Below are 25,242 nucleotides of genomic sequence, written 5' to 3' on the forward strand. Positions count from 1 at the left end.
ATACATTGTTAATAATTATAATATTGTAATATAAAGCAATAATATCATTATTATTTTTCACGATAAATGTAAGCAAAGGTTTGTTTGATTTAGGGATTTAACCCTGAACACTTTTCGGTATTGGAATAAGTACTTATGTTAGGAAATATAACAAAAAAGATGTTTTGGGATAATTTTTGGAGGAAAAGGGGAGGGGGAAGGCGGGAACATCGTGAGGGAGGCTGGAGAGGGAGCGCGGGGCCGGGGCGAGAGCGCCGTGAGGGCCCGGTGCCATCCCCGGTTCTGTTCCCGATGCTGCTCCCGGGACCGCTCCCGCTTCTATTCCCGTTTCCGTTCTCGGTTCCATTCCCAGTTCCGTTCCCGGTTTCGTTCCCGGTTCTATTCCCGGTTCCATTCCCGTTGCTGTTCCCGGCCCCTCCCGCGCTGCCGGCGCCGCCTCAATCTTGTCCCCCCCGCGCCACCGTCGGCGGGTGAGGGGTCAGGGCTGCGGCCCGGAAGCGGCGGCGGAGGCGGGGCCCGGTGCCGGGGCCTGTCCGTGTGTCCGGCCCGGGGCTGCCCTGCCCGGGGAGCGGCCTCTCCCCCCGCCGCCCGTCCGCCCGTGCCCGCAGCCCCGGCAGGGCAGGACCATGGTGCAGAGCCCGCCCGCACGGCAGCGCCGCCGCCTCTGAGCCCCGCCCGGCCCGGGGGCCTGAGCCCCGCCGCGGACGCCGGTAAGGAGCGGACGGGGGCGGCTCTGCGGCCCGGCCTGCCGGGGGATGGGGCCGGGGGATGGGGCCGGGGGAGGCCGCTCCAGGGCCGGGAGCAGCGGGGGGAGCACCGGGAGAGCCCCCGGGGAGCCTCGGGCCGCGCTGCCCCCGGGTCCCGGCTGCGTTCGGCTCTGCTGGGGGGTTATGCCTCGGTTTATTTTTGTTATTTATGTATAATAATTATGTTGGGAAAGGTCGTCAGCTTGAAGTTTGCGTGGCGTCGTAACAGGGAAAAAAAAAAAAAAACAACGGTGAAAAAGAATAATTTCTGTAGCACTAAAAATAGTTGTGCTTCAAAATAGCCTCTGAACAGCGGTTCCTGCGTGGGGCTTTTTTGTGTGGTTGTTTTGGGATGTTTTCCCCAATTTTCTGTACACCTATATTTCATCCTCTTTCACTTTTTTGGGGGGGTTACCTTGACTTATGATCTCTTGATGGTTTTAATAATAAAATTCCTGGTGCATCATGCCTGGAACATGGCTGCTCCATTACATCCAAATCACCCTGGGAGAAAAATCCATTCCAGCACCGCTGGGATTTTATTTGTCCCCATTTTCTCTTTGTTTGCTCTTTAAGGCTTTGTTTTTGGGGGAAATTTATTTCCAGGATTAGCTCTGGAGATGGAATTATCGGGGTGAATTTGCCTGGAGGGCAGATAAGGATTCAGTAATTAAGGTTTGCCCTCCCCATCCTCGCTGAACTTCCCCGAAGTTTGGCCGCTGCAACAACGTGGTGGAGAAAAAAACCCCTGGGCCTGGCTGTTATGGTAAATGATTATTGCGTTTTTTTCCGAGGGCTGAGTTACAGGAAACGCTCCCGATGAATCCCTGTGCCCCTGGGCAGGACACAGCGGCTCGGGTTTCACGGGTTTCAGCTGCACCTGCCTGTGCCCGAACCATCCCGGTGGCTGCGCTCCAGCTCCTCTCAGCAGGTGTGCTCAGCTCTGAGATAACTTCTGTGGCAGCCCGAGCACAAATAATCCTCAATTGTGGCTGCAGATCGCTCCCTGAGCCCGGCCCACCGGGCAGGATTAAACCCCGGGTCGCTTTGTTACCTGCCCTGATTTGAGGAGTGGCTCTGCTGGAATGTGATTCTTCTTTTCCACTTGAAAGACAAGAGCTTGAAAGGTCACCTGAGAAAACAAAATAGTCCCTGTGCTCTGGGAGTGCCCAGCTGAGGGACAGACAGAGCTGGGTGTCCTTTGTGAGCTGGGGACAGAGCCTGGCACCCCCAGACCCCTCCTGGAGCACCCCCTGAGCTGATCCTGCAGGTCTGGCAGCTGGGATAATCTGCTTTTTTATTAAACAACAGCACAGGCTTTGTAGAAATGAAGCTGTTTTATCAATCTAGCCCTAAACTATTAATGAAACTCGCTGGTGTCAGGATTGTGTTGCTTTTCCCAAACCTCCCCTTACCCAAAGCATGGCTGGGTGGGAATGAATTTTCTTCCTAAAACTGTCCTGCCCTGTGAATAAAGCAGGTTCCCAGGGCTCAGAACTCCCAGGCTCTGTTTTGGATGAAAAGCTGTGTGTGTGCTGGCATTTGGGGTCTGTTAGTCTGTGAAATGGAGAGTGAACTCACCCGGTGGGGCTGGGCAGGCTGAGGTGCTGTTTGCTCTGAGCAGCGGGGCTGAAGCACACAGACATGAGAATATTCCAGCCAGAGCTTTGATACCTCAGCTGTGTCCCAGCTCCCTCATTTCAGCTGGTTTTGCTGCTGTTTCTATTTCCATCAGTGGCCACTGGCTGTTTTGCTGCTTCTCTCCCTTCTTTCCACACCCAAACTCTGAATTTGCCATTCCCCAAAGCTGCCATTTCCTCAGCTTGTCAGTCATTTTTCTGCTTGTGATTCAAGCTGTGTATCTGTCTGCATCCCTGTCTCCTCACACTTCTCATTACAGACTGAAGAGCCTTTTCCTGGCATTTCTCTGCACTTTCACTGCTGAATTGGGTCCCACATTCCTTAATGAGTAGCTTTAATGAAGTCAACAATTAACCTTGAACTGGTCACTCAACCAGTTTGTGATTATTGAACCGTTCCTGAGAATTTTCACACTTCTTCATTAAAGCCATCCTGTATTTTTTGATTTCTCATGGATCTTTAAAGGTCCTATAAAATGGAATCATTTTATTTTTGCTTTGCTCTGCCAGATTCTCATGCTGGGCAGCAGTAACCAGAATAGCATTTTTAATACAAATTCAGAGTCCTCCATCTATTATTGTGTGTTTTATTGCAGTCTGGGTGATTTGGGTTGTGGTAACTCACATTGGAAGTCATGACTTGGACAAGCTGGAAGGTTTAAAAATGCCCATGAGCTCTTTTAGAGGAAAGTGGATTCATTCCCATGGCACAGGCTCTTGGCAGACAGGGATGCCTGCTTCAAGTTTGGCACCAAAATGTCTGATTTTTAACCAGAGGTTGAGTTCATTTTGATTTTACAGCTGGGTATGTTTTAAATTATGTTTTTACTTCTAACAAAAGTCAGAATCCAGGGTTCATTGAACCAGGAGAAAAAAAGCTTCCTCTCTCTGTTGCTGCTTCCTGACTTGTAACTTTCTTTGCCTTTTCTCATTCATCATTTTAAGAACTGAGAACATACAAAAAGTACTTGGAACTTGTTGGGGTTTGTCTGTTTCTGCACGAATTTTTCTTCCCGTGGGAGATGGAAATCACCTTTGCTGTCCCCAGAGTATCAGCTGGCACAAAGTTCAGGTGCTTGTGGTGAATCCACCAGACTTTGTGAACAACACAAGTCTGTTGGGAAGGGCTGTCACACACAGGTTGAGTAATGTTTGTTTTCCTTTTTATTTTTTACATCTTTTTTTTCAAGTTTTCTGTCTTTACAGAGAGTTGAAGTCAGAAATTTGGGTGTTTGAAATTCAGTCTCGATTTGATCTTTGGAATTTTCTGTCACCAAATTACTTCCCTTCCTTGGCTTTGTTTCATGGGCAGACCTGAAATGTTTGCTGTTGGTGCCCCTCTTGGGGATGCTGAAATGATGAATTAATCTTTGAAAAGTGTTTTGAGAGGTGAAAAGAAACATTTCATGCAAATATGAAGCATTTGCTCTGTCTATTCATGCAAGTCCCCGGTTTTTGTTCATTTTCTGCATCCTGGTCCTTTATCAGGATGCCAGGAGGGAGGAATGTCCTTGTCCACATTTCCAGGGGCTGTTCTTCTCCTGCCCTGTGCAGTGCATGGCAGAGCCATTTCCCTGCCACTTTCAGCTTCCAGGCTCCAGGAAAATGGAAATTGTTTGGGAAAATGGGGATTTTTTTCCTCAGTAAACATATTTGTGGATAAAATAGCTCAGCAAACTGATAAGAAACTGGAGCCAATTCCCCTTATCTCCCTCTGGAGCAGATGTGTTTGTGCACATCTGCTGATCCCGGGGTTATGTTGGGCTGGATTCAAGGACCCAAGGTGATGTTTTTGTCAGGTTTCCTCCTCCACACGCCCTGATTGCTTCCCTCCCTGTGTGCTGAGGAGAAAGAAACCTGCTGGCATTTCCTAGGAGTTGTTGGCTTTGGTTTATTTTGTTCATGCTGGAGGAGGCTCAGCTGCCCTGAGGTGCTGCTGTGCCCTGGGGGATTCCTGCAGGATCAATCCCTCCCTCCTGCCTGCCCTGCTGCTGGGGGAGCTTGCAGGCTGTGCAGTTTCATCCCACTCCTAAAGAGATGATCTGGAGCTGCTGCAGGCCCTAACACCTCTGTTTCCCCAGATATCAGGATGCTGAAGTTACTTTCCTTACACTTGGTCTTGAACCTCATCAGGTTGTCCCAAAGCCACCTCCCCAGTCCAGATCCTTCCCACACGGTTTGGTGTCCCTGCCATTGGTGTCACTGCCACTGGTGTCACTGCCAAGCTTGTCCCCATGTCCCTGTCACCCTCAAAGGTGCTGAACAGCACCGGCCCCATCAGCTCACACAACTCTGATTTTCATTTTGCTCTATTTTCACTCTTAGACATGGATTTGAAGAGAAGAAATCCAAATAAGGGTGATTTTGGTACCTGCTGCTGTTTATTGTTGTTAAAGGTGTTTGAGGTGAACGCCACTGCTTTGTTTGCATTTATTTATGGCTGCTCTCCCATGCTCTGTTTGGTTTGGATTTGTAAATATTCCTTTGGCACACGACATCATTTTCATTCAAAGTGGTTAACCCTGAGCTGACCCATTTCCTAACCCCTCCTGGTAGTGGGGCACCTTTGAAAATACAATTGATTTCTATTTTTGAGCTGCACAGCTCAATTTAAACACTGTTCTGTGCAATGAGATACTGAAAATTGAGAAACTTGTGAGATCCTGGGATAGGCACTGCTGCCTCCTGCCCTTCTCCTTCACCCAATTTTCCTCCTTAGGATATTTCAGTGGTGATTTCACATTTAAACCCCTCCTCTAGAGTGATTACCTTGCCCTCACAACAAGGAGGGGAAATATCTGTGAGGAAATTCCATCATTTTAAGCTTTCTAGTGGCAGGGAGGTGGTTGACATTATTGACAAAAATGTCAAACCACTTTGATCTCTTTAAAATTCATGTTTGGTTTGGGTTTGTTTTTTTCACTTTGGTAAGTGCAGTTTTGCTTTCAATACCTGCTTTAGTACAGCACATGGGGTTTTTATTGTTCTCAGGAATTCAGCTCCTTTGATATTAAGCCTCCAAATGGGAATTTAATATTTCAGCTGTGACTCATTGCATTGACTTTTTGGTCTTTGCAATAGATTTCAAGATTTTCCTTGTTTGCAATTTAGCCTTGAAAAACTCATCAGTCTATTTCAGCAGCTTCCTCTTCCACACTCTTTCATCCACAAATAAAGAGGAATTCACATTGTTGCTCCTTTGAGGTTGCTGTCAGGGGCTGTTTTGGAGGAAATCTCCCCAAATTATAGAATCTTTTCTTGCTCAATTCTGTGTTTCTCTGGCACTCTGACAGATTGAACTGCTGTATTTCCCCCCTTTAGCATTTTAATCTTTTTCCCTGCCTGGGTCTGTAGATGCTGATTTAAGAGCACAACATCTGCAGGCTTTCCTGGCGAGTTGCAGCAGCTGTAACTCCTGCTGAGCATCCCTGACTACCCAGCCATCACCTTGGAGCTGCTGGCCAATGTTCCAGCCTGGCAGTTTTCATTCTTGAGCTCCTTGTTTAGTCTGACTGGGGAGATTTTTATTGCACCGAGTATTAAAAGGCTTTGCTGGAGTGGAGAGAGGCAGCAGCAGTCATTAGAGCCACTCACTCAATTATTTATTTGGCTAAAAAGTGAAATCTGATCTTGCATGCCTGACCTGCCAGGAGGTAAAAGCATTGTTTTGTTTTGGTTTGCTTTTTTTTTAACTCTGTGAACAAGAAATAAAAGTTTAAATGATATTCTTGAAGTTATTCATTTACACAGAGGAGAAGTTAGTTACTAGAGCTGGCAGAAGAGTTGTGATGCATTGTGATTCTAACAGAGAGGAGTTGAAGGAACCCTGAAAATCCACAGACACTTTGATGTAATGCACTGATCTGCATCACAAATTCCGTGACAATTAAAGTTGTTTAAGTACTTTGATTAAAAAATCAGTAATTCTTCAGGCAGCAGCATGGAAACATTCACCCTTCTGCTTTCCCCCATTGCTGTTTTCATGTCAGCTCCAGTATTGAAATCCACAGTTGTTCCCTTTTCCCTCCCAAATGCTCCAAAGGCACATTACTCCTCGGAAATTGCAGCTTATGGCATTTTCTAATTGCTTTCAAAGCCAGTGAGTTATGGCAGCATATTAAACAACTGGCACTTAAAAGCTGGTGATCTCTTACATAAAAATATTAGCCTGAATATTCCCTGTGTAGGATTTTCTGCACATCCCTTCTTTTTTTTTTTTTTTTTTTTTTTTTTTATTTTTTTTATTTTTTTTATGGCTGCTTTTAGATCCTGTGGCAAACAAATTCTAATGGAGCTGATGGAAACCCCTTTAAAAAAGGAATCCCAGCCCTGGATGTGCTGTGGGTGACACCGAGCCCTGATTAAAATCTGCAATAAACTCTGCATCTGTGTTATTCCCTAAAGGAAATTCAGGAGGGGACGCTGCCTACAACTCTGCTTTTGGGTTAGGTTTTGATCTCCTTCCATCTCCCCACGTGTCTCCCACGTTTCCAGAAGGAGTATTTGGGATTTTGCCCCTGGATGGAGCATTTGGGGTTTTTAACTGTGCCTCTTTGAAGGAATTTGCTGCCAGGGACAAGATAGGCAGAAGGTGCAGGAGGGCGGAACGCTCCCAGCATGATCCCTGCCAGCCCCAGCTCTCCCTTCCCTGTCCCTGCTGCCTTCTGCCACCTGCCCTGGCTGTGCCACAGCTGCTCTGGGACCAAGTTCTGGTAAGGTGGACATTTCTCATCACCTTTTCTTCCCCTCTCATCCCCCTCCTTTCCCTGCTTTTCACCCTGCCTTTGTAGAGGCGTTCACAGCCCCCACTTCTCACTGAGAAAAACTTCCTGGGCTTTGCAGGGTGGATGGATGGAAAGGGGTTGCTGGTGCAAAATAATAGAGCCAGGGTGAGATCTTGAGCTCTGGAGAGCTCTGTCTCAGCTGGTTTCAGCCAGGACAGCGAGTGGGGAGTCAGCAGCAGGCACAGCCCAGGGTTGTGTTGTTGACACTGCACCTCTGTCTCTTCTCCCTGAGCTGGATTTTCCCCTCTCTGGGACACTTCTGCAGGTTCTGTCAATATTTCTTCTGCTAACAGGAACTGCTGAAGCATTCCTGCCAGTAAAATCCTGAGGGTACACAAGGAAGTTGGGATCATTGTACTCTGTGGGCTCTGAAAAGGGCTTTGTCTTCAGGCTTGTTCTTTACCCTTCTTTTGTTTTCTCTTAAATCAATAGATCACAGAACAGATCCCTCCCTGCCTTGCCCTGTGCCTCTCTCCTCCTCTGAGCTGCCACTTTTCAGCCCTGCTACACCTGCATTGGAAATAGGAGTCAGTGGGAATCACCCCAAAGTGCAGGAGCAGCCCCTGCCTCAATTCAGTGTTATCAGATCTCGATGGATGTTCCAATTTAACCCTTGCAGCACAGAATTCTTTCTGCCTTTCCCTCAGAATTTTGGAGATCAGCAGCACGTTGCTAGGAGCAGCTCCTGCCTTGGTGCTTTAGTTGGGGTTAAAAGCCTTTTCAGCCAAGGGTTTAGGTAGGACAAAGATAAAGGTGGGCTTGGAGTTCCTCCCTGCAGAGCTTCTGAAGGAGATGTCACAAGGCTGCCCTTTAACTCCTGGCTGTTTGCTTTTCCCTGGCCACGGAGATGGGGAAGCTGATCCAGGAATTTAGGTCTTTCTGCTCTGCAGATAAAATTTCAGGAGGGGAATCAGACAAAATGTTGCATTTGGGGCAAAAAATAATGACTTGGGACATTTTGTCAGGATGTAAGGTCCTGGTTATGCTTACAGACAGAACAAAAAGTTCTAGATCCTGCAAGAATTAAATAAAGACCAGGAATCTTCCAGCCTCCACCTTAATGCAGTTTTTTGGGTGGTTTTGCCCATAGGATTCTTGATGCAAAAGCCTTAAATAATGTAGGGCTGCTTCTCAGGTCCTGCTTTGAAAACAGAGGCATTTGGGGTGGGGTAAGGAGGGATCCTTAAGGCTTCAGCCTTGGTTTTCAAAGGTTATGCAATGTTTGATTTGTACCTCGGTGCATTCAGACATTACTGACATTAAAATGTAGCAGTGGTACCTGCCTGGGGAAAGGCAAGAACTGGCTTTATTACTCACCAGTGATGCTGGGCTGTGCTGGAAGCCCTCATTCTTTAAAAGCTGTTCCCAGCTGGCACTTTGTGGCCCTGGGAAGGTGATGTGGAGCCTGTTCTGATCACTGCTGTATTTCAGACACACGCTCCGTGCTCAGTGAAGGGCACAGCCGTGGAATTTAATCTCAATTCTGTGTACAATCCCATTTCTCTCCTTCTGTCTGATCCACCACCCCCCAGCTGTAACACACAGTGCAGTGACTCTGTTGGAACGTTCTTTCCCCTCAGGTGAACAATCAGAATAATGTTCTACATAAACCTGTTGGAGAACCTGAAGGTTTACATCAGCAGCCGCCCTCCGCTCGTGGTCTTTATGATCAGCGTGAGCGCCATGGCCATCGCCTTCCTGACTCTGGGCTACTTCTTCAAGATCAAGGAGATCAAATCCCCAGAAATGACAGAGGTACGTGCAGAAATGATGCTCATTTGGAAAACGTGCCCAAAGTTAGGTTTTTTCCCCTCCCAGAGAGCACAGAGTTGTGTGGGGGATTGTCTCCATGTTATTTTCAGAAGGGCTGTTGGGGTGGGTGTTTGTTAGTTGTTTTATATCAAGGATGAGGCCAAGTCATCTGTCACGGATCTTCCCTGCTGTGGCTAGGAACCTTTCAGTTTGTTACTTAGGTATTATTCAGTTTGTTTATTAAGCTTGGTTTGAGGAACTTCTTCCCTCAGCGCTGTCCTGTAAGGAGGGGAACCTGGGCAGAAGCTGCTCACCCTGGAGCGTGGTGAGGGGCTGGGAACACAAACCCTGTGAGGAACCCCTGAGGGAGCTGGGGGTGCTCAGCCTGGAGAAAAGGAGACTCAGGGGTGACCTTGTCACTCTACAACTCCCTGAAAGGTGGCTGTGCTCAGCTGGGGTTGGGCTCTTTCTCCAGGCAGCACTGACAGAACCAGAGCACACAGCCTCAAGCTGCACCAGGGGAAATCCAGGTTGGATATTAGGAAAAAGTTTTTCACAGAAAGGGTGATAAAGTTCTGGAATGGCTGCCCAGGGAGGTGGTGGAGTCCCCATCCCTGGGTGTGTTTAACAAAGCCTGGATGTGGCACTGGGTGCCAGGGTTTAGTTGAGGTGCTGGGGCTGGGTTGGACTCGATGATCTTCAAGGTCTCTTCCAACCTGGTCATTCTGTGAATTCTGTGAACAGACTGAGTTTCCTTTCCAGCTCAGGGGAGGGAGCTGGGACTGAACCCATCTGACTTCTGCAAACAACTTTGCTGTTGTTGAGCCAGCCCTGCTGGTGTTTGTGCTGCTCTCTGAGCCGTGTGATTTTTGTTCAATGGCCTGGAACCGAGCGAGGCGGGAGCTCCCTCACGGGCCTAAAATCTCCCCTTTTGTTTTAAGGACTGGAATACTTTCCTGCTGAGGTTTAATGATTTGGACTTCTGTATATCTGAGAATGAAACCTTGAAGCACCTCCTGAACGACACCACAACTCCAGAGAGCACCGTGACCAGCGGGCAGGCCAGGTCTTCCACGCAGTCCCCACAGACCCTCGAGGACTCTGGTCCCATCAACATCTCTGTCACCATCACGCTGACCCTGGACCCTCTGAGACCTTTTGGGGGATACTCTCGCAATGTCACACACCTCAGCTCCACCATTTTTGGGCACCAGATTGGACTTTCAGGTAGGCAAGGCTGGACCTTCAACAATTCAGGTTGCAGTTGGCTTTTAGAGGGTTTTTTTCCTAACCTTTCACGGGGGGATTGGCTTCAAGCTGAAATTGAGGAGGTTTAGATTAAATATTAGGAAGAAATTCTTTATTTTGAGGGTGATGAGTGCTCAGAAGCTGTGGCTGCCCCATCCCTGGAAGTGTCCAAGGCCAGGTTGGACAGGGCCTGGAGACACTTGGGCTGGTGGAAAGTGTCCCTGCCCATGGTAGGGGGTGAAACAAGAGAGTTTTTAGGGTCCCCTCCAACCCAAACCATTCTGTTATTCCAAATAATGATATTATTTCATTATTTCCAAATAATAATATAATTATTTTATTTAAAATAATGATGTTATTTTTAATGATATTATTTATTTGATTATATAGTGATTATTTTAATCACTATATAATCAAATAAAAATTTACCAGCTTACTAAGGGTGAGATAACTCTTATACACAGAACACAGATGTGTTCCCAGATTTATTGTGAGTTTATTCCTGTATGGAGCTCTTGTTTGTTAGAGGACCTTTTCCCTGCATTCAGAATGGAAAAGAACCTGCAGGCGTGCCAAGATCAGGCTTGGCAGTTTGAAATGATTAAACCTAATGACAATGGAAGGTCATTTTTAAGCCAGCAAAATTCCAAACAGTGACTCTCTTCAGTTTTGTCTTGATCCATCAAGTCCTCAACTGACATTTCAAATGTGGCATAGATGCAGTAGAGAGTATTATGTTGCCTAAAAAATTCTAGTTTGTCTAAAATGCATAAGTGAATCAGCTTTAATATCACAAACAGAACCAGATAAGATGATTATGGCTTCTGTGGTGTGCAGAGACCAATCTGCTCTCTGGCTGCCTGCCAGGAAGTTTTGACAGGAGTTCATAGAGAATTAATAGAAATTGATAATAGAACCTCACTGTATTTTAGCTTTCAGCCAGAATTGCATTTTATGATAATGTTGAAGGTCTTGAACCTGTGGAGAGACATTGCCACGAGCTGCAAATGTGCATTACTGGGTTTTCTGTTGTTATTTTGTTGCTGCTTTGAGAGCTACCAAATGCAAGTTCCATTTGCAGCAGCCTGGATTTGTTTTCAGTCTGAATTTCTCCACGTGGGGTTATCATACAGGACTTAATGTGCAGCTCAGTATCTGCTGACACCTTTTCCTCTATACCAAATATCTCCAGTTTGAAAAGTGAGCATCAGAAAAAACAGATGTGGAGCAAAGTTCTTAGGAGGAGAAAGGCTTTTCTGATGAAGGTCTGTGAACGTGCATGAATTCACTTAGAGTTTTGAATTTCTGAAAGCAGCCTGATGAGGCTGGGAGAGGTGGGAGAGATTAGAAAGAGCAGCAGCTGGGGGATTTTCTGCTTTGTTCTGGGTTTAACTTTTCTCTTTGCTCTCTTTGTTGCCTGCAAAGATCCGGGCTGACTCCAGAGGGTGATGCTTCCTCCCTTAATCATCTCTGTGTTCTCCTTCTCCCAGTGATTGTTGCTCAGATACTTTTGTGAACCAAATCCCAGCTTTCCTTGTCTCTTTCTCGCAGGCAGAGAATCCCACGAGGAGATAAACATCACCTTCACCCTGCCAGCTGCCTGGAACTCTGACGAGTGTGTCCTGCACGGCCACTGCGAGCAGGTGGTGTTCAGCACCTGCATGACTGTGACAGCAGCCAGCAACGTGTTCCCAGTCACAGTGTGAGTGCAGCTCTCCCCAGGGGCTGCTTCCTGCCTCACTCGTTCCTCTGAGCTGTTAGATCCTCCTGAAAATTCCTGTTGGTCATGGAAATGACATCCTTGCACTCCTTCCCCCGTGGTAAAACGTTTGTCACAAAACCTCTGCTGTCTTTTTGTGATTTTTTGGCCCATGCCTCCCTTTTAAACTTCACTGGGAGCAACAGAATCTGTGGAAATTCAAGGGATTTACCCCATAATTGATTTCAGAGATGAGATTTGACACTGAGGTTCTCACCCTCTTCCCTGCTGAGAGATCAGCACAAGGCAGAGGCTGCTTTGCCTTCACCAAAATATCTTCCCTTTGTCTTCTCTGGATTCCCTGACACTGTTCCATCCAACCTGGAGAAGCCAAGGCTGTGGCAGCCTTAGGAAAACCAGTGTTTTTCCAATTAAGCTGTGGGATATTTGCTTAGTGCAACAGCATGCAGTTAAATTCTGATTTCAGCATAGCAATCATGTGGCTTTTGGGGGTTTTTAACTTAAACTTTGGGGTTTTGTTGTTGCTTTGGAAGGCCCAAACTAAAACCATGTTTTGAGAAGCAAAGTTGTCCTGGTTGAACATGGAAAATACATTTCAGGGTGCTGATTATTTCTGTTTTCTTGCAGTCAGCCACCACATTGTGTTCCTGAAACCTACAGCAATGCCACTCTGTGGTACAAGATCTTCACCACAGCCAGGGACTCGAACACAAAATATGCCCAGGATTACAACCCCTTCTGGTGTTACAAGGGAGCAATTGGCAAAGTCTACCATGCTTTAAACCCCAAACTAACTGTCATAGTTCCAGATGTAAGTGCTGGGCTGTTCCTCTGGTGTTTTCACTAAATGCTTAGCTCTGGCTTAATTTGGTACTGTTCCTAAAATTGTAATTTTTGCTGCTGGTTTATTGTGTGATTTCATTGAATATGGTTCCTAAAATTGTCATTTTTGCTGCTGGTTTATTATATGGTTTCATTGAATATGGTTCCTAAAATTGTCATTTTTGCTGCTGGTTTATTGTGTGATTTCATTGAATATGGTTCCTAAAATTGTCATTTTTGCTGCTGGTTTACTGTGGGGTGTGAGGGCTGAGAATGCTCCACCCTCATGGGTTTGATGATCTTCATCCACGTGCCTCACAGCTCTTAAAACCCACCATTTATAACTTGAAATCATTTCACAAAAGCCTCTGCCAATACGTGGAAAATATCCTTAACACAGATCTTTATCACAAAAACATTTTGTGCCACCATTAGGAATCACTCCCATTGCTGTGTAAAAGGGAGAAAGTTGATTAATGAAGTAATTTCTGGGTTGATTTGGTCATTATTGCTTTAATGTCCAATACTAAATCAGTAAATGGTTTTAATTTGCTTTTCTGTGTGCAGGATGATCGCTCTCTAATAAACCTGCACCTCATGCACACCAGTTACTTCCTCTTTGTGATGGTGATCACAATGTTCTGCTATGCAGTCATTAAAGGCAGACCAAGCAAACTGAGGCAAAGCAACACAGAATTCTGCTCTGAAAAGGTGAGTGTGTGCTAACAAAACCCTGCCTCTGATAAGGAAACAGAGAAAAGCTCCTGTTGGGCAGAGGACAGACTGGTTTTTCTTGTCTCTGGAGATGGGGATTTAATTGCCTTTCATTGTGGACAGTGCAGGTTGGGGTTATAAAATCCACACAAGTGCTTTGGAGATCCTCAAAATGAGATTTCTGTCCTGCAGAAATGGATTATTGCAGCTCAGGAAGTGCTGGGCTGTGACTCTTCTGCCATAATTGTGGTGTTGCTTGAACTGTTTTGTGTGAAGCAATGAATAGGTGGCATTAAATCTTCATTTATTCATTATCTTTTACCACAACAGACTGAAAACCTTGAGTAAAACACGATACAAAATTCTAAGGGTTGTTCATCAGAATTAAGTTAAAATCAAAGCTGTTGAAAGAGTCATTGGTTGTTAATTAGAATTAAGTTAAAAACAGTAACAAAGCTGTTGAAAGAATCATTGTTCAATATTACCTTGGGGACCTGCAGTTTGCCTGAAGGATTAAATATGAATATTTTTAATTGAGAAGTAGGAAGCCAGTGTTGACACGTTTTGGTCTCAATGCTATTTTGTAGTTTGAGCTGGTTTGGGGTGTTTTTTGTGGGTTTTTTTTTGGTTTTGAGTGGTTTGGGACTTTTATTGTATTGATTTTTGCAAAGTACAAAACGCCTTCAGACTCCCTTTGATTTCCTTTCCAAGTCAGACTTTCCAAGCTTTCTTTGAAAAGTCAAGGACAGCTCTGCCAGCTCACAGAGATAAATCATATCACTGTTACAGGATTAAGAATTTGCCTTTAATTAAATATTTTCTCTTCCTTTATTTTTCTTCCAGGTTGCTTTGTCAGAAGCATAAAGAAAACCCCTCCTCCTCCTCCTCCTGAGAACGACCGAAACCATTGCCTGCTGAACCCAGCCTGGGTCTTAACACTCTGTGAATCCATTACCTTGCAATGTTGGTTTATTCCAACCAAAGACATTTCAAAGTGCCTGTAATTGATTTGTACATATTTATAAAAGCAGAATATCCAGAGTAATTCTGAGCAGATGTGCTTGTCCCCTGGCCCTGCCCTGGGACAGCCCCATGTTGGTGTAGATAACTCCAGTGAAAAGGCTCCACAGAGGCAGAGATTTTTGTCTAGCTGCACCTGGGCAGGTGAAGATGCCTTTGCAAGTGTCTCAAACCAACCAAGAGATGTTTGGTTTTTTGCCCAATCTGTACAGTGTGTTTGAACCAAGTATGCACCTTTGATATAATCCTGCATTTCCAAAGCCACCAATCTACAACATGAATTCAATGTGTGTTTGTGTGGCCTAATACTTTATTCCATTTGCTCCTTGCTTGCAAGAAAAGATATCAACATTTTAGATTTTTTTTTCTCTTTTGGAAGAAAAAAAATACATATTCACATTTTAATAGTGCTGTATTTAGGACAAACTTGTGCTTTTATACATAGTAAAAAAATTAAGAAGTGAAGTCCCATTTTAAACTGTTGCTTACTGAAAAGAACTGTTTGATTTTTTTTTTTTGTTTGGTTTGTTTTTTTGGTTTGTTTTTTTGGTATTTCATTTGGCTTGCTGAATGCCAGAGAACCAGTCAGCACAGAGACTATCTGGAAAACTTTTCCACTTGGCCTCCCATCCCCAGCCCTCCAGCCAGGATTGTGTGTCTCTGCTGCAGAGCAGCTGTCTGTAAGCTTTTTTTTTTTTTCCCTTTTCTTTCCTTTCTTTCTAGAAAAAGTGAAACTTAATAAAAAGATGTATTGTGTTAGCAGCCTGCTGGGGCTCTGCACAGCCCTGGGCAAGTGCAAAGAGTGAAAGGAAAAGAGATCCCCAGAGTTTGTTCCAGAGCTTCACTCTGGGACTGTGCCTGCAGCTCTGAGGGGCAGCTGCCACTGGCACTGCTGAGCTCTGGCCCCTTACATTCATTAATTTGCCATTTTCTGCTGTCCACTCAGGGGAAAAATGGCCACAAAGGTGGGGCCCTTGTGAGGAAGGTCAAAGAAACCACCCAGTGAAACCCCTTCTGTTCTCTGTGTCCATTCTTCAGTCAGAGATTTGATTCTGTGCATTTCTCCCTTCTCCATTCTGCCTTTTGCTGGTTTTTCTTCCTGATTCCTTGAGCAGCCTCCTGGATTTCAGGGGTCAGCCTCTTCCTGCAGACACTTCCACCCCTGCTTTTAAATCTCACTGGTTGCCTTAATTGACTTTTTACTTTTCTCCCAGCTTTCATTCATTCCTCCATTCCTTCCCACAGGCTTTTTTTCCTCCTCCTTTTGCTCCAAACTCCACAGAAGAAAAAGGCCAAGTGAGAATCTCATAGTCTCAGTGATGCTGGCAGAAAACTCCCAGTTTATTCCCTCCAGACACCACTCCTGGTCTGTGTGTGTTGGGACTTCAGTAAGTTCACGAGTATTTAAGGGTGTTTGAGCAGTCACAGTTTTGTTTCCTCCCACAGTTTCAGTTCCCTAAATTGGGATTACCTGACATGTTTTCCTCCAGGGAATGTTAAGGCAAAGCTTTAGAGATGGCCTGGTTTGAAGTTTAGGGATAAAATGAAGCTCCCAGTTTTCTCCTGATGCTGCTGTGGGCTGCTGCTGCTTCCCTGGGATGAGGCAGGGGAGTGAGACAGGCCAAGAGCTTCTCCTGAGCTGTTCCTAAATCCCACAAATTAATCCTCACTCCAAGAGCTGCCTCTGAGGGTGGCTGGATCTTGGCCCCAAAGGCAGGAATAGGAGATGGATTGGGAGAGAGGAATCCTGGAAATACCCAAAAACCACCCAAAATCCTCTGATTTCTCCAGGAAAACAAAGCAAATCCTTTCTCCTTCAACAAATTCCAGCTCCAAACATCCCAGCTGGAATTTGGGCTGTCAAGGGAACCGTTTGGGAATGAAAGGAACCTCCTTGGCAACTTCTCCCCCACTTTCTGCACCCCCAGGAATATTAAAGATTGTCACCCACAGATGCAAAAGGGAAAACGTTGGAGAGTTGGATTTTTGGCCTTAGTTCATCCTTTTGCCCCCTGTATTGCAGCAGGGAGGTGCAGGGTGTCCCAGCAGGCCAAGTGCTGGAATGCTGAGGAATATTGGATTGTTCCCAGGCGATGTACAAAGTTAAATGCAGCCAAACAGAAGAGTTAAAACTTAATATTAAAAGTTCAGATCATATTGATCTTTCCTTTTTTTGTTTTCTTTTTTCTTTTTAACTATGACTTGAATCAGTTTTGATTCTATTTGTACGTGTTTTCTTGTTCTTAGAAAGCTGCCATTTTCTTTTTGGGTTTTTTTTTTGCATTTTCTTTGGCATTACATAGAAAATCTGAGCCTTGGTTTCAACCCTCTGCAGGTGATTGTAGGGTTCGAGATGGCTGTTTTTTGGTTTTTGTTTTGTTTTGTTCTTACATTTCACTTGTCTTGTTGCATGATGGTTAATAGCTGATTTGGAAATGACATTTCTCTCCTAGATTAATTTTTGTGTTTGTAAGATGTGCATATTGCTTTGCAGAATAAAAAACTATGAAGTTTACCCTTGCTGTCTTTATTTCCACAGCCTGGTAGCTGCAGAGCTTTCCTAAATCAACCAAAATTACGTGGAGCACAGGAGGAAATCAGGGAAAAATCTGCAGCAAAATGAAATTGAATTTGGGTTGTAAATTCTCTTTTTCCCCCCAGCACTCATCAAAACCTTGCTGGTGATGAATTGCCTGGCAGGGAGAAAATCAATCTGAAGGTAGCAGCCCCTGTTTCTCTTTAATTCCTGGGACTTGTTTGTCTGCTGTCACCAAAATTTGGATTCCTGAGCCTTCCCTGTCCTGGGAGATCCTCAGGAGCTGCACGCACACAAAGGATCCATTGTGGGTCCTTCCTCTCAGCTTTTGCCAAATTCTTGGGTGCAGTCTGAGGCCTGACCTTGAGGTGTCTGTGAGCCCTGGCTGGGAGCAGCTCAGAGAGCAAAAGAAGGGTTTGGATCTCCCTGCAGCCCATGGCTGAGCTGTCCCTGTCCCTCAGAGCCCTGCAGGGCTCTGCACAGCCCCTGTCCCCTGCTCTGCCTTTTCCTGGCATGCTGGGACACCTTGGTTTGTGTTTCTCCTTTTTAAAGGGTTTTTACAGCTCTGCTGTGACTTTTACTGACAGCTAAAAACTGGATCACCCCAGCTGCTCCAGCTCTGCCCTGCTCTGCAAAGGCTTCCTGGCACAACCAATATTCCCTTTTATTTACCTCCTGAAGATGTTTCTTTACAGAACTGTGGGGATCTAAGCACAGATTTCCCTGGGCTGCCTTATTTTTAGCTCCTTGTAACAGGATTTGTGCACCTCCATGGAATAAATAGCAATAAGATTCAACCTGTAGTGACAGAAAGAGTAAGGCAAGGCAGAGAGCAGCTTTTGAAAATGTTTGTGAATAAAACAATGTCACATTTCTGTGTCATTTGTCTTTTGAAAGGATCCCTGCTGGTAATATTCCAGCAAAAAGGGGTTTTATAGTGAGGAGGGTGGTAAAATATTCCCTGTGGTCATGGGATAATCACACCAGGGAGTTGTTTTGTCAGTGGGGAAAGGATGAGAGCCCAGGAGCAGCTCAGGTGAGGTGAGGGGCTGAAAAACAGGGGTGTCCTTGGATTCTGTATGAACAAAATTGTCACCTAGAAGGCACAAATGGCTAAAAAGGGGGATTTGGGGGGGTAGGGGCTTGCTGTGGGGCTCAGAGCAACGGATGTGCCCCTAAATTTGAGCCTCGCCCTCCTGAGGGCCAGGTTGTGTTCCCTAAAGCTCAGGAAATGGGGGGAAACAGCTTAAAAATGCACATTTCCAAAAGGAAACCCTCAGTGAGATCCCAGACAATGCAGGTGACCTGAAAGTGCCTGGAAATGAGGAGAAACCAAACGTAGATCTGGATCAGGGGGAGAATCCTGGAATCCCTGCAGGGAAAGGGTTTGTAGGATGAGGTAAACTGAGGCAAAATGAGGAATGTCAGTGGGGAAGGGGGAGCTGTGTCCTGAGGGGACCTGGGGGGCTGGAGAGGGATCCCAGAGGATGGAGGGGAAAATCCAGAGGGGCTGGAGGGGGATCCCTGAGCAGGAATTGAGGACAGAGGGGCTGGAGGGGGATCCCTGAGCGGGAATCCCTGCAGAGGGAGAGGCTGAGGGGGATTTCTGAACAGGGATCCCTGAGGACAGAGAGTCTGGAGGGGAATTCCTGTGGATGGAGGGTCTGAAAGGGGGTCCCTGCAGACGGGGGGGCTGCAGGGAGATCCTGAAGTGAGGATCCCTGAGGGTGGAAGGGCTGCAGAGGGGATCCCTGAGGAGGAATCCCTTGGAACTGAGGGTATGGAGGGGAAATCCTGGGGGGGGGATTCCTGGGAATGGAGGGGATGGGGGGGGATCTCGGAGCAGGGATTCCTGAGGGGAATCCCTGAGAATGGAGGGGGATCTCGGAGGGGGGATTCCTGAGGAGAATGGAGGGGATTGAGGGAAATCTCAGAGTGGGGATTCCTGAGGGGAATCCCTGAGAATGGAGCGGGATCTCGGAGCGGGGACTCCTGAGGGATTCCTGAGGAGAATGGAGGGGATAGAGGGAGATCTCGGAGGGGGGATTCCTGAGGGATTCCTGAGGAGAATGGAGGGGATGGAGGGGGATCTCGGAGGGGGGATTCCTGAGGGGAATCCTGAGGAGAATGGAGGGGATGGAGGGGGATCTCGGAGGGGGGATTCCTGAGGGGAATCCTGAGGAGAATGGAGGGGCCGGAAGGAGAACCCTGAGAGGGGAGCGCTGAGGATGGAGGGGCTGGAGGGAGATCCTGGAGCGGGGAATCCCTGAGAATGGAGGGGATAGAGGGAGATCCTGGAGGACAAAGGGTCCGGAGGGGGCCCCGAATCGGGTGTCCCTGTCCAGGTGTCCTTCTGTGGGTGTTCCCGGTGTCCCCTCCCTGGTGTCCCCGCCGGACACCGCTGGGTGGCGGCACCAGCCCGTCCTTTTCCCGAGCGGTTCCTTTCGGAGGGGATGGAAAATGGAAAATCCCGGACCCGCAGCGTTTTCCCGCCCCGGGATTCCCCTCAGGCCTCTCGCTCCGGGTGGTGTCTGGGTTTGGCAGCGCCCGGGATTTGTGCACCGAGGGCAGGTGTGGGAGTGAAAACTTGGATTTTTCCTGGAGATGTCGCAGGGGGAGAGGCACTCCCGGCTCCCCCGCGGGTTCAGGAGTGCGGCCGTGCTGCTCCTCCCGCATCCCTGCTCCCCTCCGTGCCCCCGGCAGCCTCCAGGCACGGCAGGAGAGCGAAACACCCCCCTGACAAAATTCCTTGTCCTTTCATCTGTATTCCCAATAAACAACAAACCCAGCCCTGGCACTCCGGGCTAGGCACGAGGTGTCGTCCCCTGTTCATGCCAGGCCATGGAAGAACTCGTAATTACAAATATTCCACACCTGCAGCTGCCTGAGGGAAGTCTGGGAGTGAGGTTGTTTCCCCAGGTTTTGCTTCCAGGTAGGGAAAAGGAAGAGCAGGAAACTCGTAAGGAATAAATCTGGTTTGTGGATCCCCCCTCGGAAGCCCAGCCTGGTGAGTACAAAGGTCAAAGCAATCGGACAAAACTTTTCCTGCCATCGATTAAAGCAGGAATTCCAGAGCATTTGCTTTCCTCTGTCCGTGAAGCTCAGCCCCCAGGTCTAGCGCTGGTTCTGGCTGCCAGGCACAGGGTCTGCCTTAATTCAGAATTAATATCAACAGCAATATTCAGGGTAGGAAAGTGCTGGTTCCACGGTGGCGGCTCAGATCCCTGCCGGCAGCAAGAATTCACCGTTTCCTGACCAGAACCCAGCCCCGATGCCCAACTTTGCCCTGAAGGCAACGGGAATTAATCGTTCTTTGGGAGATTTGAGCTTCCCCACCCCTCGTCCTTTATTTACAGCCACAATCCCCGCGATTCCCGGGCTCCTCTCCTTCCTCCCTTCGCTTTGGGGGAAGCTGCTGCTGTGGGGGAGCTCCTGTAATTATTTATGGCGCTCCATCGTGGAGCGTGGATGAAATGGTTTGTAGGAATCCTTGCTGTAGGAATGGTTTTTCAGGAATCCTTGCCGGATGGGGGGAGAGCTCCCAGCAGGGAATGCCGCTGCCAGGGATGCTGTGCCACCAGCAGGCTGACACCATTCCGTGTGCTGAGGGGATGGAGGTGGGCACAGAGGAAAATCCCTCCCTCAGGCATTGCCGGCAGCGATCTGAGGAGCAAACTGCGGGATGAGGGGAGCCGGCGTCTCCTGCCAAGCCAGGGACCCTGGGGACAATGACAGCGGCCGGGAGGGGCCGCGCTGGGCCTGGGGGGCAGCAGGAAGGAGCCCCCGCAGCCGGGGATTGCTGGGGCTCAGGACAGGCTTTGTGTGCCTGGGGTCGCTGAACCCTGGGATGGCTGCCCTGACACAGGCAGGATCCTTTGGGAAGCAATTCCCCAATGGCTGAGAGCCAGGATCCGGGCAGGATCCTTTGGGAAGCAATTCCCCAATGGCTGAGAGCCAGGATCCGGGCAGGATCCTTTGGGAAGCAATTCCCCAATGGCTGAGGGTGCAGGATCCTTTGGGAAGCAATTCCCCGTGCCTGACAGCCGGGATTAGGCAGATCTGTGGAGCACCCGAGGGCTGAGGGTGCATCAGGCACAGCCTGGGGTGGATGCTCTGCTGCTGCTGCTGCAGCCTGGAGCCGTTTGTGGCACTGCAGCTGCAGATTGAGCAAAATTGGAGCTCAGCTTTAGGGCTGCCCCAAAAGGAAGCCCAGGCTCGCGTTCCTGGTGGCAGCGCTGTCCCCAGGGGCTGCTCCCTACCCTGCCACCTCCCTGAGCTCTGCCCAGTCCTGCTGGAGCTGTGCAGATCTGGGAATATTTCAATCACCGGATCCGAGCTCCCAGGCGTGGGGAGCTCTGTCCTTTGGGGCTGGCAGGGATGGGCACAGGCTGGGTGAGGCCCTGCTGAGGGGGTGAGCTGCTGCCTTTGAACAGGATCAGGGTTTGAGATCAAAAACTCACTGAAACCAACATTTCTGGCCAGGTTGAATCACTCTCTTTGAGCAGTAGGTGTGTGATGCTCTGAGTGCTCTCCACAGTGTGACCTCAGTGGGGTCAGAAGTTTGTGGCTCTTGAGGACAGCACATCTCTGCTATTTTTGGCTGGATTTTCCTGAGAGCAGCTTGCAGATGTTGCTGTTGGGAGCACAGGGCTTCCAGAGCTGGCTGGGACAGCCCAGGAGAGGCAGCAAGTTCCTGCTGGAGAGATTTCTCTGCTGGGGCTGCTTCCTCTGGGGCTTTGAGAAATGCTGCCCACTCCCACTCCTTCCTCCTCCTTCCTCCTCCTTCCTCCTTCTCCTTTTCTCCTTTCTCTCCTCCTCCTCCTGTTCTCCTCTTCCTCCCCCTCCTCCTCCCAGCCTTGCTGGCAATTTTGCCATCGATTGCAAATCCAGATGTGACCTTGCTGCCAAGAGATTTTTGGGAATCCTCCCTCCCTGCTGCTCTCCCTGCATGGGGAGGGTGCTCTGAGCCTCCTTCTGCTCATTTCCCCAAAACCAGCCACTTCCAGCCTCCAGCCTGGGGCGTTTCAGCTGCTTCAGAGAGCTGCCAGGAAAGCTGCAACCTTCGGCATTCCTGGAAATGGGAAACCCTCCCGTGTCCAGCCAGCTCCTCATCCAAAACTCTCCGTGCTCTTAGGAGGGGTTGCTTTTCCTCCTGGCACGTGGAAGGGTTGGGATTTGTGTGGTTGAACCTCCTGGGAGATGCCAAGAACGTGTTAGAAGGGTTCAATTTAATTTTTTGGGCTTCCAGAGGTGCTGGAAGCAGAGGGTGACTCATTAATCCAACCCATCTGGGAATGCTGGGATCTGCATCGTGCCAGGGTGGAGGCCTGGAAGTGGCAGGGGGCATTTTTGAGGCTGTAAAGTGATTTATTTGCAAAGACCAAAAACTCCAAAACTATTTGTAAAAAAGAAAAAAAAAAGTTTATTTGATTTACTTGTATAGAGATGTAAAGGGAAGGCAAAGTGATTTATTTGCTTCCAAAGCCACAACAGAGAAGAACCCTCTCAGCAGAGCCAAAAAAGATCATTTAAACCAGGAATCTTCTGTCTCTGGATGGATTTGGGGTCTGTTTTGGGTGTTTGGCCTTGCTTATCCAGGGATCTGGTACCAGTGGGGTCATGTCCTGTGGATGGATGGGTGGGTGGATGGATGGATGGATGGATGGATGGATGGATGGATGGATGGATGGATGGATGGATGGGTGGGTGGGTGGGTGCCTGGAAATGTGAACACACCTTGGCAAAATTATTTTGGGTGTTCACAAGCAATTGAAATAACTTTGAGGAGCGTTGGCTCTTCTTTTCCAAGGGGCCATGGGTTACCCCAGGTGAAAAGGAGGCAGAAATTGGGAATATCCAGGGCAATAAATGAACCAGTTGGGTCTTGAGAAGTCTCATCCCTGTCTCAAAATAGCAACATTCCCCCTGCTCTGCACGTTTTAACACCCTCATCTTCTTACTGAGCAAAATAAGCTCTTAGCTGGAGAAGAGAGGGCTTTTATCTAGATTAAGGCTAAGGCCAAGCAGGGAAGAGGCCTCTGGGTTGCTCAGGACTGTCACCATCTGCTGCTTGATGAGCTTTCTCTTCTCTTTGCTGAACCTTTTTGAGGCTTTGGGTTAATTTGTGCTGGGAAAAAAAAAATAATCCCAGAGAGTCTGGTTGTGCCAGGGAGGGGTTCTCAGCTGGCAGAAGAGGCTCAGGGCTGTGGGAAAGCTGTGAAATCATCATTGTGGCGATGAGAGGGACCCTAAAAATGCTGCTCTGAAAAGGGTTTGGAGCCTCTGCACAGCCAAAGATCTGAGCCATGGCTGGGTGGCCACTGAGCTTTTAATGCCAATTTTGCTGAGTGCTGGTGGTTGGTGCTTTTAATTCCTGAAAACTGAAGTGCAGGGACTGCCTTGCAGAATGTGGTGCTTCCAGTTCTGGGATATTTTCGTGTCCTGAGTACCCCTGGGATGCTGAGCAATGCCACAAAGGGGAAAGGGGAGGTAGATCCACATTTCTCAGCACTGCTTTTGTATTTTCCTTACATTTTAGGTCTAAATTTTGGGTTGTGGCTCACCTGCATAATTCACCTTTTCTTTCTGAGTTTTGAATGCTCCAAAGTCCATTTGGATTCCCCCCACCTGCATCCTTTCCCTCCTAATCCCATTATTCTTCTTCCTTAAGATGCTTTTTTTTTTTTCCAAATCCACCCCAAACACTTCTCCAACCTCATCTTTTCCCAAATCCAGGTGCTCTCCCCTTCTCTCCCCGAAGATTTTCCAATGCAAAATATTCCCAGCCAAACTCAAGCCCTTAACCCTGAGCAAAACCAAAACTCCCTGGGGCTGCAGGAAGTGATCCATCCTCCCTCTGGGGACAGCTCCAGCTCTTTTCCCACTCCAAGCCTGGATCCCATGTTTATAAAACCCAAAGTCTGTTTACACACTGGCCAAAAGTTGTTTAGCACGAGCTTAAAGCTGCCAGGAATTTTTCTGGAGTCATCTGGAAACGCCACCCTTTGCTTCCCTTCCGGCAGGATTGGGAATTCCTTGGGCAATTTTCTTTGGGGTGCAGGGAGCAGCATTGCCCAGAGAGGCTTTGGCAGGGAAATAGGGCAGGGAGCTTTGGGGAGCTGTGCAGAAAGGATTTGGGATGGGGAACTGTGCATTTGGGAGCTGGCACTTTGGGAAGCGTGTCCTTGGACTTTTCCTGGAGTTTTGTGCATCCCCTGCCAGGCCCCAGCCCCAGATCCAGGCTGGGATGTGAGCAGGGGATCCCTGGGAGAGGGCACCCCCCAGGACCAGCCCTGCTCCCGGGCACTGCTTGGGCAGGATTCCTCTGGCAAGATCCCTTTCCAAGATCCCTTCTCCATGATCCTTCTGCCAGGATCCCTTTCCAGGATCAGTTTTTCAGGATCCCTTTCCGAAGATTACTTTGCCAGAATCCCTTTTTCAGGATTTCTTTTCTAGGATCTCTTTTCTAGGGTCACTTTGCCAGGATCCCTTTCCCAGGATCCCTTTCCAGGATCCCTTTTCCCTGATCCCTTTTTCCATGATCCCTTTCCCACGTTCCCTTTCCCATGATCCCTTTCCAGGATCCCTTTTCTCTGATCCCTTTTTCTAAGATCCCTTTTCTGTGATCCCTTTTCCACGTTCCCTTTCCAGGATCCCTTTTCCATGATCCTTTTCCAGGATTCCTTTTCCATGATCTTTTTCCAGGATCCCTTTTCCCTGATCCCTTTTCCACATTCCCTTTCCCATGATCCCTTTCCAGGATCCCTTTCCCATTATCTTTTCCCATGATCCCTTTTTCCAAGATCCCTTTTCCAAGATCCCTTTCCCATGATCCTTTTTCCACGTTCCCTGTCCCATGATCCCTTTAGGATCCCTTTTCCAGGACCCCAGCAAACCCCTCCACAGCCCATCCCTTTGGAGTGAGGGAACACTTCTGGAATCTAACAAACATTTTTCTGCTCTTCTGATTGGATTAAACGAATAAACACCCATTAGTGGCAAACAAACCTCCAAACAAATGAACAACCACCACTCCAAAACCTAAACCAAGAAATTCCCCCATTAATTCTCTGAGAAATCAGTAAAACCTTTGCTGGAATTTCAATTTTTTAGAGTTAAAATCTTCATGAAGGAGCATTGGAGGGACCCTGCCTGCTGAGGGCAGTGGGGGAGGAGCAGGAGCTGCTGTTGGGGTTGGGGGAACATTTTAGGAATTAAATTGGTTTGGCCATGAAAAATCCCAATTTCCATCTGTGGCAGC

General features: G+C 47.9%; 1 protein-coding gene across 1 annotated transcript; it reads left to right on the forward strand.

Annotated features, from left to right (window-relative positions):
* Positions 1-564: 564 nt before the first annotated feature.
* Positions 565-16,961, forward strand: TMEM248 (transmembrane protein 248). The gene is made up of 7 exons (XM_066563605.1): positions 565-710; positions 8,751-8,925; positions 9,864-10,149; positions 11,722-11,872; positions 12,518-12,701; positions 13,280-13,423; positions 14,270-16,961. The coding sequence occupies exons 2-7, from the start codon at positions 8,767-8,769 to the stop codon at positions 14,288-14,290; spliced, it is 945 nt and encodes a 314-aa protein (XP_066419702.1). The 5' UTR covers positions 565-710; positions 8,751-8,766; the 3' UTR covers positions 14,291-16,961.
* The last annotated feature ends 8,281 nt before the right edge of the window (positions 16,962-25,242 follow it).

Source organism: Molothrus aeneus, chromosome 20 (genome assembly GCF_037042795.1).
Source record: "Molothrus aeneus isolate 106 chromosome 20, BPBGC_Maene_1.0, whole genome shotgun sequence".
In the NCBI taxonomy this organism is placed as follows: Eukaryota; Metazoa; Chordata; class Aves; order Passeriformes; family Icteridae; genus Molothrus; species Molothrus aeneus.